The following is a 14,697-nucleotide window of genomic DNA, read 5'->3' on the forward strand; positions in this document are numbered from 1 at the left end:
CTCACATTGCAACACATCTTAATTCTACCAAGTAAAATGCCACAAAATAGTTAATTTGAATATATTTAAATATCTTCTAAGGAGTAGAAAATTCAAGTAGAAAAGTGTGCAGAACCAGCAAACTCTTAATATTGCTATGTTTTGAGAAGCTAAAAAGCAGCTTACCATTTACAGTCTTTGGCAAACAAATTTTAATGCAAAACCCATGAACATTTTAACCAATTGTTGTCCCAGTGCTTTATAAACAAAAAATGTGTTAATGCAGTTGCTTTTAAAAACTACCATGGAAATGTAACTCTTTTCAAAATTTTTCAGTAGAAAAATGATTTAAAAATTCGCAAAACATTGGCACTCACCTTCCCAGGTACTGAAACTCACCACTTCTGTCACTGTCCTGTGATCTCTGCTGAAAGCATGCAGGTGTGAACAGCAAGTGAGGACAATATTAGGCTAAATTGCAATGCAGTTATTAGAATAATTTGCCAAAATTCAGGGATCGATTACCAATGTAAGCAGCAGCAACAACTTTCATTTATGTCTTTAACATTGTAAAGTATTCCAAGGGAAAATGTAGCAAAATGTGTGCAAGGATTACTGAAGGGAACTGGTGAAATAATAAGCAGCAGCTGTAACAAATTGCCTTTAAGTCAAGGCGGGGAGGAGGGTGATTCTGTCACCACGCTGTGCTAATTTTCTAGCACAGTGGGGTAGGAAAATTTTGCGGCTGGGCATGCATGGGATTCGCACATGCTCACCTGCCGTATGCACATCTCCCAGTGCCGGATTTCCAATGCCATCGCCTGGAAACCAGCAGGGAAGACATGTATGTTATTTAAATCTTTATTTTTAAATTTAATTTTAATGTAACTAGCAGGCCTGGACACTGCACTTTCACTAGATTACACTAGCTCCCCATTTTCAGGGAACTAGTGGCCCAACCCCCACTGGAGTGAAGAGGTCAGGTGATGGGGGGGTGATGCTCCCTGGGCATGGGCATCCTGATACTGGCAGCCTGTGTGCCCTGGGACTGCTCAAGGGGCAAAGTGCCAATGGCACTGCCCATTGGGCATGGGGTAGTGCAAAGGGGGTGGAGCCAATTGGGGCTTGACCTGATGGGGTGGGGCCTAGGGCGATCAGTGGGGGTGGGAGTCCTGATGCCACTCTGCCATTGGGATTGATGGGGGCATGAGGGAGGCCTGTGATTGGGGCAGGGTCTCCTAAGGAGTGGGGGGTATTCTGCGCACAGGGAGGTCTGAACTAAGGGGGCAGGGGGTTGAGACTGACTCTGGAATGGTCCAGGGGGCCACGGCGGGGTTGGGGGGGGCAGCACTATGTGGGACCCTGGCTGGTCAGCAATTGAGCTGGCCAGCAAATGGGAGGCTGACAGATGGGGCCACTGCTGCACATGTACAGAGGCCCACTGGTTTTAGACTCCCAGATGGGAATAGGCCACTGAAATCTAATGATATTCCCACTGCTGACCTCTGTGGGAGATTCTAGGGTGAACGCCCGCTGAAAAAACCAGCGTGAATTACTCCAATTTTTCCACAAATTCAACACTTAGAACTTTTTTAGGGAGAATGCCGCTCTACATTTTCATTTTATAAAATCGGTTATTTTCAACTTTTTATAAAGCAAATGGCTATTGGGGATTGATGGAAAATACAGTTTTATTTCATATTTTAGCTTTATTTGTGAATTATTAAGTGATTTTTAGACATGGAAAAGTGGAAGTTCAATGTTTTCAGGTCAAATATTTCACAAGAAAAGTTCTGATGGAAGAGCCCCCCTGAAATGTATATCTTTTTCTATCAGCATTTTTCTGCAATTATTTCAGATTTCCACCATTTGCTATCATTTGAGCCTGCTGACATTTCCATGATTTTTAAATGCCTTCACAGTGGATAGTTGAATGTTTACTACACTGATACCCAAGTGTGGCTGATTTCATTTGGTTTCTTTATTTCTGTCCCACTATTAATTTCAGGAACCATGTAAAGAAGAACTTTACATATGAAAACAGTGAGCAGGACTCTGTGTGTTCATCAATGAAATACAAGTGGGATGCTGCATCTGATTTTAAAGCTGGTAAGAAGGTGTAGTCTTTTGCATCAAACTGCAGTGCTGCATATTTGACCATCAACCATGACCTATTCTTACAATCCATTCAGTGTTTAGATTCAATGGCTAGAATTTTACATGGCTTGCATGGGTTTGTGGCAGTCGTTATTTAGTGCGAAGTGGCACATGATGCTGCCAGGAGAGCTTCCCGATATCATCCTGTCTCCACCTTGTGATAATTCGGTTGGTGGGCGTATGTGTATATAGGAAGTGCACTCAGGATTAGTAAAAGCCATTAAAAACTCAATCATTGCAGCTTTTGAGAGGCCTATGCTCTTTGACACTTGAGACATGAGCCAGTCATACAGATGGGTTTCGTGTTTTTTCAATTTTCTGGGTCTAGGGCAGGGTGTAAGGGCCACAAGAAATAGAGAGGTGAGAAGGTAGAAGCTTCAGATGGAGGTGGGACTGTGTATATTACAGTTTATTTATCGAAGCATCTTGTTAATTTACCTAACTTTAGAAGATTTAAATCTTCGCAAAGGCTTTCTGCAGACATGTCCCTTCATAATTTGGATCAAATCTTTGCAAGCATAAGGCTCAAGTTGGGTATTGTGTACTGTACTGGAGGGACTTCAACAGATGAGAAATGAGCAAGAAGAGAGAGAATACCAGTTGGCTGCAGACAATGTATTAGAGTCTGCCCTCAACACCAGGAAACACAAGCTGAAGGCATTGAAGACCAGCAGGCAATGCAAGAGAAAAGGAACAGAAGGAGGCACCAGCACTTGGCTGGGAAAATCTACAGGCTGTGATTCAGCTACCTTGAAACGACAGTGTCAAAGGGTGCGTTGCCTTTCAAGAGAAACAGTCAATGACCTTGCCTCTGTCATAAGGTCAGAAGAGGGGATGTTTGCCGATAATTGCACAATGTTCAGCACCATCCGGGACTCCTCAGATACTCAAGCAGTCCATGTTCAATTGCAGCAAGATGTGGACAGTTTCCAGGCTTGGGCTGACAAGTAGCAAGTAACATTCATACCACACAGATGCCAGGCAGTGACCATCACCAATAAGAGACACTCTAACCACTTCCCCATGACATCAATGATGTAACTATCACTGAATCCCCCACTGTCCGTGGTGTTACCATTGACCAGAAACTCAACTGGACTCACCACATAAACATAGTGACTACATGAGCAGGTCAGAGCCTCGGAATATTGTGGCGAATAACACCTCCTGACTCCCCAAAGTCTACCCACCATCTACAACACATAAGTTAGATGTGTGATGGAATACTCCCCGCTTTCCTAGATGAGTGCCGCTCCAACAACATTCAAGAAGCTTGACACCATCCAGGACAAAGCAGCCCACTTGGTTGGCACCGCATCTACGAAGATTCAATCTCTCCACCACCGATGCTTAGTAGCAGCAGTGTGTACTATCTACAAGATGCACTGCAACAATTCACTGAAGATCCTTAGACAGCACGTTACAAACCCACGACTGCTTCCATTTAGAAGGACAAGGGCAGCAGATAAATGGGAACACCACCACCTGTAAGCTCCCCTCCAAGCCACTCACCATCCTGACTTGGAAATATATCACTGTTCTTTCACAATCACTAGGTCAAAATCCTGGAATTCCCTCCCTAATGGCATTGTGGGTCGACCCACAGAACATGGACTGCAGCAATTCAAGAAGGCAGCTCCGCACCACTTCTCAAGGGCAGCTAGGGATGGGCAATAAATGCTGGCCAGCCAGCGACACCATGTCCCACGAATGAATAAGAAAAAATTTAAGCTCGGGGCTTTATACCCGGGAACCCCAAGAAGTGCAGGCATGCTGAAATGCATCTCTCCACAGCTGCAATGGGGACTCAATACTGATCCTTGCAGGGGAGTAATTGGCCCTCTTTCTACACTGCATCCAGATGCTTCAGGCTACACCAGGGTCACTTACTAGATTTGCCATTCTGACCAAGCTTCCTTCATTAGATGTGGTGGCCTCCTCTTGTGTCTCACAGCAACAAGATCACTGACTGTCTCCAATAGAACCCCATGGCAATTATCCGAGAAACAGGGCCAATTGGCTTCAGCCATTTCCACCATGTTTGGCATGGCTTTCAGCTCTTGAAGACATTGTTAATGTCCTGGGCACACTTTCGTACTTACTTTCTAACCACAGCTTCTTTAAAGATGAAAGAAGCCCTTTTCCATTGTTCGTCTACAAAGCCTTTCGATAACTGCTTTTAAAGTCTCCTGCACACAATTGCAATCATTCTGGTGTCATCAAGCCCCTGCTCTAGTAGTGCTGGGCTTCTGTCAGCATGGGTTTTGTGCTGGCTGGGTGTTAATTGATCAGAAAGCACATAATTGCTCTTGGGAGTTGATCATGGGTGGGACCAGATTTCAAATTCACTTCCGATGCCAATGATTGTGCTTTCTTGACAAGCAGAAAATTTAGGCTAATGTCTATAGAGCACTTCACTGAGTATAGTTGCATTGTTTTAATTATTATTTTAATTGTTTGTAGTTGCTTCAGCATGATGTTGCATATTTTCTAACTAAATTGTTATTTCATGTTGAAAATTATATCGTTCAGTTATCCATCCTGGTATTCTGTCTGCTTCATATTTGGGTGTGCTGGACATGTTGATTAGACACTGTGTTGCTGTACAATTGAAGCCAAATGAAACATATTACAATAGTAAGATAAACTGTTGTACCTCAATCTTTCTTCTAGGCTACATTTCTGTTCTGGCTGAGAGGACTGGTAGGTAGGTGGGGCAGAGGTGGGGATGTGAGTTTGATTCACTTTGCTTTGTGCCTGGCTTTCTTTGACAATGTAAAAAGTCTGACAACACCAGGTTTTAGTCCAACCGATTTATTTGATAGTAAACTCACAAGCTTTCGAGGGGACTCCCTCTTCGTCAGGTGAATGGAGAGTTCTGGCCTCGGACAGAGCATATAAAGCACAGACAGTTTAGAGATTACTGATTAGAATGCGAATCTTTAGATACGGAATACTGGAATACTACTCCAGTGACATTACCACAATGCCACTCTCTTCCCTAATAGTTTCAATGATAATGAATACTTCATTACAAAATTAGATAGAAATATCCAAACTTCAAAGTCCAGATCAAAGTTAACGTAAATCTTTAGATTCGCATTCTAATCAGTAATCTCTAAACTGTCTGTGCTTTATATGCTCTGTCTGAGGCCAGAACTCTCCATTCACCCGACGAAGAGGGAGTCCCCTCGAAAGCTTGTGAGTTTACTATCAAATAAAACGGTTGGACTAAAACCTAGTGTTGTCAGACTTTTTACTGTGTTTACCCCAGTCCAACGCCGGCACATCCACATCATTTCTTTGATAATGTCAGTGATGAATGCCGTATAAGGTAGCTACCCATTGTGATGCCTCCATCAGTAAACCTATGCACATTTGCTGAAGGACAGCAAAATATATTCAGCAAAAGAAAATCAACTAACTTGTTTGTACCAAGGTTCTCTTTAGGTAAATACAGGAGTCACTGTAAAGTTGCGGTCATATCTGCTTTGGTTGCTTGGCAGGCTAGTAATCAATAAACATGTTGCCATAGGGGTCTGATGTTATGATATTTTTAGTGAGGCCTTTGGAATGTGCTTGTGTGTGTGTGTGTGTCATTGCAACATTTATTTGAAGCCTGATTAAAGCCTTTTAGTCACTAAACCCTTTCACTGAACTGTGTGGTTTACCAGGCCCTTTCAGATAGCAATTAGAATCAACCACATTACTCTGGGTATAGTCATATATAGGCCAGACCAATAAAGAATGGCAAATTTCCTTCCCCAAAGAATATTAATAAATCGGTCAATGATAGTTGTCATGTCACCATCACTGAGACTATCTTTATATTTCACATTTATTAATTAAATTTAAATTCCACCAGCGGCTGTAGTTGGATTTGAACCTTTGTCCATAAAACATTAACTTTTGCCTCTGGAATACTACTCCAGTGACATTACCACAATGCCACTCTCTTCCCTAATAGTTTCAATGATAATGAATATTTCATTACAAAATTAGATAGAAATATCCAAACTTCAAAGTCCAGATCAAAGTTAACGTAAATTCAGGGCAAAAACATTTAAGTCCCAGTAGGAGTATGTGAGCCATGTTGAAATATTGGCAGTTTTCTAGCTCCGTCTACTTTCCTGGAGGGGGATGGTTTTAGGGGAAAGGGTGGTGGGGGCGGTGGGAAGAGTGGTGGACTACTTACCTGCATGTACGGGGTAGTCAGTTCACAATTCAACTAGCTAAGGATTATTCAGGTCTATTTTTAGAGGTTGACTAGAATTTTTTTAGTTTATAGTTATAGCATGTAGATTCCAGAAGGCAATGGAACAGTGTAGCTACCTGCAGGCACTCTCCCAGCAGCAGAACGAGGAAGGGAAGGATAGGGGAAGGGGGGATGCAACATTTCAGGCAGGTTTAATAGTTTTCTTGTCTGTCTGCTTGGCTTCAGTAACAGCTGTAGGTCACTCTGTAAATAGATTCAGTCCATCAGTAATGACCCAGCTTTTGAGGCCATTTCCCTCTCCTTTACCTGGAAAGGCAGCCTATCTCTGCTTCTCAGTCAGAGGGCTGTCTGTTGACTGTCGAACTTGAAGAACTCATTAGCCATCCTCGATTTTAAACCCATCCTCTGGCCACTAATTGGCCAATTCAGGGAAAATCACAAATGAATGACTGTTTCCCACACACTGCAGACTTCTGACCCCTGTTTGAGCCTTTCAGTGGGGTCTTGTAACCTGTGGGGAAAATCTTGCCCTTGAGGGAGGGGGAATTTTAGCTACTGATGATGAGTGGAGCGTGAGGCAATGGATTACAATTTCAGAAATCTAAAACTTGACCCTAACATGTTCTTGAGAAGCAAGTCAGTAGTTTAAGTGTTTTAAGAAGATTGTGTGCCTCATATTTTACTATTTTTACTTTTATTGCTTGCGGGGCTGATTTTCCAGCGCTTGGGAAACCCGGCACCTGAAGGGAGGCAAGAATGGTGAGGTCCAGCAGGTAAGCGCTTTTCTAGCACTGCTCATGGGCCAGGAGGAACAAGAATGCATTCATTCTCGCCTCTGAGCTAACCTGTCACAATCAGTCTTGCTCCCAGCAATTGATCTACCTGCCGTGCTGTGATCTAATGCCTTAATAATCACCCTGCTCAACTTCCTTCCAATCTTGATGATCATCCTTCTCATCATCCATAATTTCCCCAACTCCCCATTTCCACCATTGCTCTGTAGCTGACGAGCCCACCATCAACTTTACTGCCCCACTTTCTGCCCCCAACACTGTGGTCTCCCCACTGTGGCTGTGGCCTAGTCCTGAAGGCTTTATACAGCTTTACTTTGTCTGACTGGGAAATAAAAATAAACATTCGGATTCATCGGGGCCATTGCATTTCCAGGATCCTGGCAGCAAGTGGAAAAATCTATCCCAATTTGTGTGTTAAATCTCAGACATTATTGGGTACTTTTTGAAATGTCACACTACCACCGAAGATGTCACTCTAGGATGGTGTGTTGCCCCTCTGGTGCCAGGGTTGGGGATGTCACAGAATGGGTGCAGGGCATCTTGAAAGGAGAGGGTATGAGTTAGTGGTTGTGGTACATGTTGATACTAACGATATGGGCAAAGTGAGGAATGAGGTCTTGCATCAAGAATTCAAGGAGCTAGGCAGTAGATTAAAAACCAGGACTTCAATGGTTGTACTCTCTGGATTATTCCCAGTGCCACATGCTAGCGAGTATGGAAATAGGATAATAAAACAGATGAATGTGTGGCTTAAGAGTGGGTGCAAAGAGTAGGGTTTTAGATTCCTAGATCAATGGGACCATTTCTGGGGAAGGTGGCACATGTACAGACAGGATGGTCTGCACCTGAACCACACTGGGGCCTTGCAGGTAGTTTTGTTATTGCTGATGGGAGGAGTTTAAACTGGTCTGGCAGGGGGAGGGACAGAGAATATTGGTGAAATGCAGACAAGGAAGGAAGTCAGAGTGAGTTCAGCTATGTCGAGTATCAAGAGAGTATGCTTTACTTTAATGGTAGTAGTGTAATCGGTAAGACTGATGAATTAAAGGCATGGATTGACACATGGAAGTGTGATATTGTTGCCATCACAGAAACGTGGTTGAGGAAATGGCAGGACTGGCAACTCAACATTCCGGGATATAAGATCTATAAGTGAGACAGGGTGTAAAAAGAGCAGTGATGTGGAACTATTCATTAAGGAGTCAATTACTGCAATAAGGAGAGAGGATATCTTGGAAGGGTCTTGAAACAAGGTTCATGGGTAGAACTTGGGAATGTTAAGGGGACAGCCACATTACTGGGAGTAATGGGAGTGTATTATTGGCCCCCAAAGAGTCAGTGGGAAATACAGCAATGACATGGTGATACAGAGGTTAGCACTGCTGCCTCACAGTGGCAGGGACCCAAGTTCAATTACGGCATTGGGTGACTGTGTGGAGTTTGTATTTTCTCCCTGTGTCTGTGCAAATTTCCTTCAGGTGCTCCAGTTTACTGCCACGGTCCACAGATGTGTAGGTTAGCTGGATTAGCCATGGGAAAATGTATGAGGTTACAGGGATAGGGTGGGGGAGAGGGTCTGGGTAAGATACTATCAGAGAGTTGGTGGAGATCCATGGGTTGAATGGCCTCTTCTGCAGGAACTCTATGACTGTATCATTTAAATATGTGGACAGTTCACAGAGGGGTGTATGAGTAATAATCGGGTGATTATACTAGGCATTTCAATTTTCCCAACATAAATTGAAATAGTCATAGTGTTAAGGGTTTAGAGGAGGTGGATTTCTTGAAATGAATCCAGGGGAGCTTTTTGTGTCTATTTGTGGATGGCCCAGCAAGGGATGGCGCAGTGCTGGATCTGTTTCTGAAGACTGAAGTCGCACAAGTGTTCAATGTGCAGCGGGGGAGCATTTTAATGATAGCAACCACAGCATGGTACAGTTCAAATTTGTTATGGACAAGGAGAAAGATGACCTGCAAAAGACAGCTCTGGATTGGAGGGAGGCAAATTTTATTAAAATAAGGCAGGATCTGGCCAAAGTTGACCGGGAACGGCTCCTAATGGGTAAGTGTATAGCAAAGCAGTGAGGGGCATTCAAAAAAAGAGCTGGGGAGGGTACAGGTCCAATTTTCCTTTAGGGAGAAATGTAGGAGCAATAAGTTCAGGGAACCCTGGATGTCTAGGACAATTCAGTCTAGGACTGGATAAGGAAGAAGAGAAAAGTCTTCAGCAAGTCCAAAGGGAGCAATTCAGCTACGGCCTTACAGCAATACTGGGAGGGCAAGAAGGAACTTAAAGCAATTAGAAGAATAAAAAGTGGCACAAGAAAGGACTTGGGGTCAGGATTAGGAAGAGAATCCTAAAATATTTTATAAATACACATTAAAGGGAAGAGGTTAACCAGGGAAAGAGCAGGGCCCATTTGGGACAAAGGGGACAATCTGTGTGAAGTTACATGGCGTTGGAAGGGTTAAATGAATACTTTTCTTCGGTCTTCACTCATAGGTACAGAATTCAGAAAGGGAGACTGTGAGGAACTTGCACAAATTGACTTAGGAAATGGGGAGGCATTGGAGGTTCTGATGGGTTTAAAAATGGACAAAATACCTGGCCTGGATGAATTGCATCCCAGGCTGCTGTGGGAGGCAAGGCAGGAAATTGCAGGGGCTCTGACACAAACTTTTAATTCAGGGGAAGTGCCAGAGGACTGGAGGATGGCTAATGTGGTTCCACTTTTCAAGAAAGGTGGTAGAGATGAACTAGGAAATTAAGACTGGTGAGTCTCACATCAGTGGTAGGGAAGCTAGGGTGGGACAGTAGTTAGCACTGCTGCCTCATGGTGACAGGGATCCTGGTTCCCGACTTGGATCACTGTGCAGAGTCTGCACTTTCTCCCTGTGTCTGCGTGCATTACCTTCCAGGTACTCCCACAGTCTGAAAAATGTGCTGGTTAGGTGCATTGGCCGTGCTAAATTCTCCCTCAGTGTATCCGAACAGGCTCCAGAATGTGGCGACTAGGGGATTTTCACAGTAATTTTATTGCCGTGTTAATGACACTAATCACTAAACTAAACTATTGGAGAAAATTCTGAAGGAAGGAATTAATGTCCAATTGGAAAGGCATAGGTTAATTAGGGATAGTCAATTTGGCTTTGTCAGAGGGAGATCATGCCTAACAAATTTGTTAGAATTTTTCAAAAATGTGATCAAGTGCATGGTTGAGGGAAGTTCAGTTGATGTAGTTCATATGGATTTTAGCAAAGCTTTTGATAAGGTCCCACATGATTGAGAAGAATAAAGCATATGGAATTCAGGATAACATGGTGAGATAGATCAGAAACTCACTTAGTAATAGGACTCAAATGGTAGTGGTAGAAGATTCTCCGAGTGACTGGATGCCAGTGTCCAGCGGTGTATCACAAGGATCGGTACTGGGACCCTTATTGTTTGTCATATACATAAATGATATAGATGAAAATGTGAGGGAATGATAAGCTTTCAGACATACCATGATTAGTAGGATAGTTAATAGTAAAGGAGACAGTTGTGGGTTACAGGAAGATATAGATGTGTTAGTCAGATGGGCAGAGCAATGGCAGATGGTATTTAACCCTGATAAATGTGAGGTGATGCACATTGGAAGAAGAAACAAGACAAGGGAGTATTTAATGAATGGCAGGACACTGGGAAGCTCAGAGGAACAGAGAGATCTTAGATTAATTATTCACAGATCCCTGTAGTCAGCAGAGCATGTGAATAGGATACTGAAGAAGGCATATGTGACATTTGCTTTCATCTGTTGGGGGGTATAGACATAAGAGCAAAGAGGTAATGTTGAAGTTGTACAGAGCTTTGGTCACAGCTGGAGTTCTGTCTGCAGTTTTGGTCACCTCAACATAGGAAGGATGTGATAGCATTAGATGGAGTATAGAGAATGTTGCCTAGATGGAGCATTTGAGCTATAAGGAGAGACTAGATAGGCTTGGATTGTTTTCTTTAGAGCAGAGCAGTATAAGGGCAGACATAATTGAGGTATGTAAGAATGAAGGGTACGGACAACATGAGTAGGGATTAGCTATTCCCCTTAATTTGGGGGCGGGGGGTTGGGTGGTGGTCAGTGATGAGGGGGCATAGTTTTAAGATAAAAGGCAAGAAATTGAGAGGGCATTTGAGAAAATCCCAGGGTGGTAGAAATCTGGAATGCACTGCCTGGGAAGATAGTCAAGGCTGGAAACCTACAACCTTTTAAAAAAAAATTTGGATGAGCATTTGAAAGATAATATTCAAGGATATAGGACAAGTGCAGGAAAATAGGATTAGCATGCTTTTAGTGCCAGATATTGTTAGTATTGACTTGAAGGGCCAAAAGGCCTTTTCTACACTCTATAACTATTACTTGGCAAAGAAGAAATTGTTCCGTAGTAACTTAAAAAAAACTGTGTGTTTCAATATTACTATTAGATTACTGTTATAAATTATACACAATATATTTCTGGACTGATAATTTTTAATTTTGAGGTTGATTATTCAACTTCTCTAATTGTTAGGTGGATAGTAACCATTCTTTCAGCAATTCAAGGTACTTTGACATTCTCAAGATATTGATAGAAGGAGCTTTAACTATACATCATACATTTCAAGCGGGGTGTTCCATAATTCATTTTCTGTCACTTAAATATTCATTTATCTGCTAATCATATACTCTGAAAGTGGTTTTGTGAAACTTCAATCACTATGTCTAGTACAATAACCTAAGCAATACTTAAAATTACATATGCTACTCAACCTCTTGTAATTTAAAAAATATGTATTTTTTTCAAGATTTGAAGGAACGATGGGCATCCCATGACTTCCAGATGAATGAGCATCAAGAATCTTTGTGCTGTCGGCCTCCATTATCATCTCTTTATTCAGCTAGAGACATGAAGGAAGTGAGAGATAATGATCCACCGAGCAAGAGGAGCATTGACACTATGGTAGGTTTATTTTTTACCAAAAAGAAAACATTATTTACAATAGCTATATATAGTTAGGATACTGTGAACAGTTGTAGCCCCATTATTTAAGGAAAGATGTACTGGCATTGGAGGCAGTCCAGAGAAGGTTCACTAGATTGATTTGTGTATAAAGTTGGGTAGGTTGGATCTGTATCAATGGAGTATAGATCGATTATGGAGATAAGGCGAGAAAGTGGAGTTGAGGATTATCATTTTGGATCTGTTGTAATCTCATTGAGTAACAAAGCAGACTTGATGAGCCGAAATGCCTATTTCTGCTCCTGTATCTTATGGTTATTTTACTATCCAGTTGAAAGTAGACATCTTTTTAGGCAAACAGATAGTCAGGTGGAGTTCTGGAAGGTAGTGAGGGATAGCTGGAAGTGGGGAAGATATGATGTGGAGATGCTGGCGTTGGACTGGGCTAAAACAGAAAGTAATCCCACAACACCAGTTTAAAGTCCAAACAGGTTTATTTGTAGCAAAAGCCCCAAGCTTTCGGGACAGCCTGTCCCTTCGTCAGGTGGAACTCCCAGCCACCTGACCACTTTGCTACAAATAAACTGGTGGGGAAGATAGTCAAGGGTGTCAGTGTACCATTAGTCACAGTGAATGGCAATTATCTTGTCAAGGGAATTGCTAATTAAACATATGACATTGACTGGGAAAGAAGTTTTTGGAAGTTAATAGGACTGAGGACAATAGGGTAATAAACTGGTTTGAAACCAAAAGACTAAGCTGGGTTGATTCTTCCAACACAGCCACTTGTTGTGAGTAACAGTGGTAGCAGAAGATAAACTTGGTGATTGACTACTGTACATGAAGCCTCAGTCCTCTGAGGAAAAACAAGTGTATTGTTGCTGACCATTTAAGTTATGGAGTGGCGGCATGATGGTGCAAAATTGCAAGTTTTGACTATTCACCAATTCTTTCTGGCTCTGGCCCATATCAGAAATGGAAAGCTGAAGTTGAAATGTGAACCCACGTTGCTTCCATACCCTGAAGTACTAAGGTATGGCAATAACGTTATCATTTACCTACCAAAAGTAAGATGAAGAGTGAGGTATTTGCAAGTGGAAAGTGGATGATCTGGATCAACAAGGATTGGACCATCTTTTACAATTTTTGGATAGGTTTTACAAAAAGGACGAGTTATTGGAAGCATATGAAGTCTGGGCAGTCTTTGAATGTTTAGGAAATCAGAGGATCAGTCCATGGAAGAACATATCATGGATTTTAATAAATATTGCAAGAAACTACAGAGATTTGCACTTGAAATTCTGGAATCTGCATTTAAATTTCTAGACTGTGCCCCCATTTGCCATGTTATTAATCTTTTGGTGCTAACAGTTTCAATTTTGGGGGAAAGAATCTCTCCCAGATCAAATGGCTGCAGCCCGAAAAGAATTTCTGGGAAAACAGTCATTCTCAGCTACTCTCTCAGCAAACGCAAACAAAGGTTAGAGGATTCAAAGGAGATGGGGCTCAATTTCAAGGTTGACCAAACATTAGGTGAAAATTCCAATACAGAGGTAGACTTAATGACAGGAGATTTGAAAAAGCTCCTAACTCTCACCAATTTGAAAGCTGGGACAAAGACCATGCATGTGATGGTGAGTGTAGGTGTTTAAACCCAAAGAATGCATGGGGCCTGGTAAATCGGTGTTTCTGGTGTGATTCCCAGTATTATTATGTGATAAATTGACAACAAAGGGACCATTCTTTTGAAGTGACCCATGAGGTGAATTTATCTGAGACTGTAAACGATGACTGCCATGATGTAATTATATTGGTCACTGAGAGTTTGAATCTAGTAATGAGCATATTGATTGTCGATTCCTTCAACTGTGCAGCTTTGGACAGTGGTTGTACTTCTACAGAGTGTGATGTGGACTGACGTAACTGCTATCTGGGATCTCGCAGTGTAAGGTCAAGAAGTATGAAAGTAACACCTGCTTCAGGTTCAGAGATGACGGTTCATTAACATTCTTCAAATGGATGGTCCTCCATTGTAAGATTGTGGGGATCAATCTGTTTATCAGATGTAGCTTCTAGTGAGATGCCACGATTGTTGGTGGATCTGTGATGACAAAGGCTCAGATGATGTGAGATATGAAGGATGATTGAGCTATCATGTTTGGAAAATATGTGGATTTGCATTTTACTCGATCAGGCCATTACGCTTTCCCATGGAAGTTAGGCATTTCTCATCAAAAATTTCATGAAGTTTTGGTAACCACTGAGAATAAGAATTTGGTGGACAAAAAGAAGCTAATTAAGGAATTACACAGTGCCACTGAAATTGAAGACTCTACTTCGAGATGCAGTAGTGCTTGATAAAGGATAAGATGACCTTATTGAACAAATCACTGTTTGATGTGAAATCTACATTAAATATTGCAAGATACCACCGCATCCTTTTGTGAGCTTGTCACTAACCAGGGAGTTGAATGATGTGGTGGCAATGGACTTAAAAATTTAGGACAAGGATAGGGCTATTGATATATACTACACTTCGTAGATATAGCAACCAGATTTAGTCTATCCACTGTGATA

At 42.1% G+C, this 14,697-nt stretch overlaps 1 protein-coding gene across 1 annotated transcript in view; it reads left to right on the forward strand.

Annotated features, from left to right (window-relative positions):
- The window catches only part of LOC145341980 (leucine-rich repeat-containing protein 36-like), a 77,095-nt gene that overhangs the window by 19,242 nt on the left and 43,156 nt on the right, over nucleotides 1-14,697 (forward strand). The window contains exons 5-6 of the mRNA XM_080187097.1: nucleotides 1,988-2,088; nucleotides 11,966-12,120. Coding sequence (XP_080043223.1) covers nucleotides 1,988-2,088; nucleotides 11,966-12,120 — 256 coding nt within the window. The remainder of the gene's footprint in view (nucleotides 1-1,987; nucleotides 2,089-11,965; nucleotides 12,121-14,697) is intronic.

This window comes from Carcharhinus amblyrhynchos, chromosome 4 (assembly GCF_965287045.1).
Source record: "Carcharhinus amblyrhynchos chromosome 4, sCarAmb.v2.hapA, whole genome shotgun sequence".
In the NCBI taxonomy this organism is placed as follows: domain Eukaryota; kingdom Metazoa; phylum Chordata; class Chondrichthyes; order Carcharhiniformes; family Carcharhinidae; genus Carcharhinus; species Carcharhinus amblyrhynchos.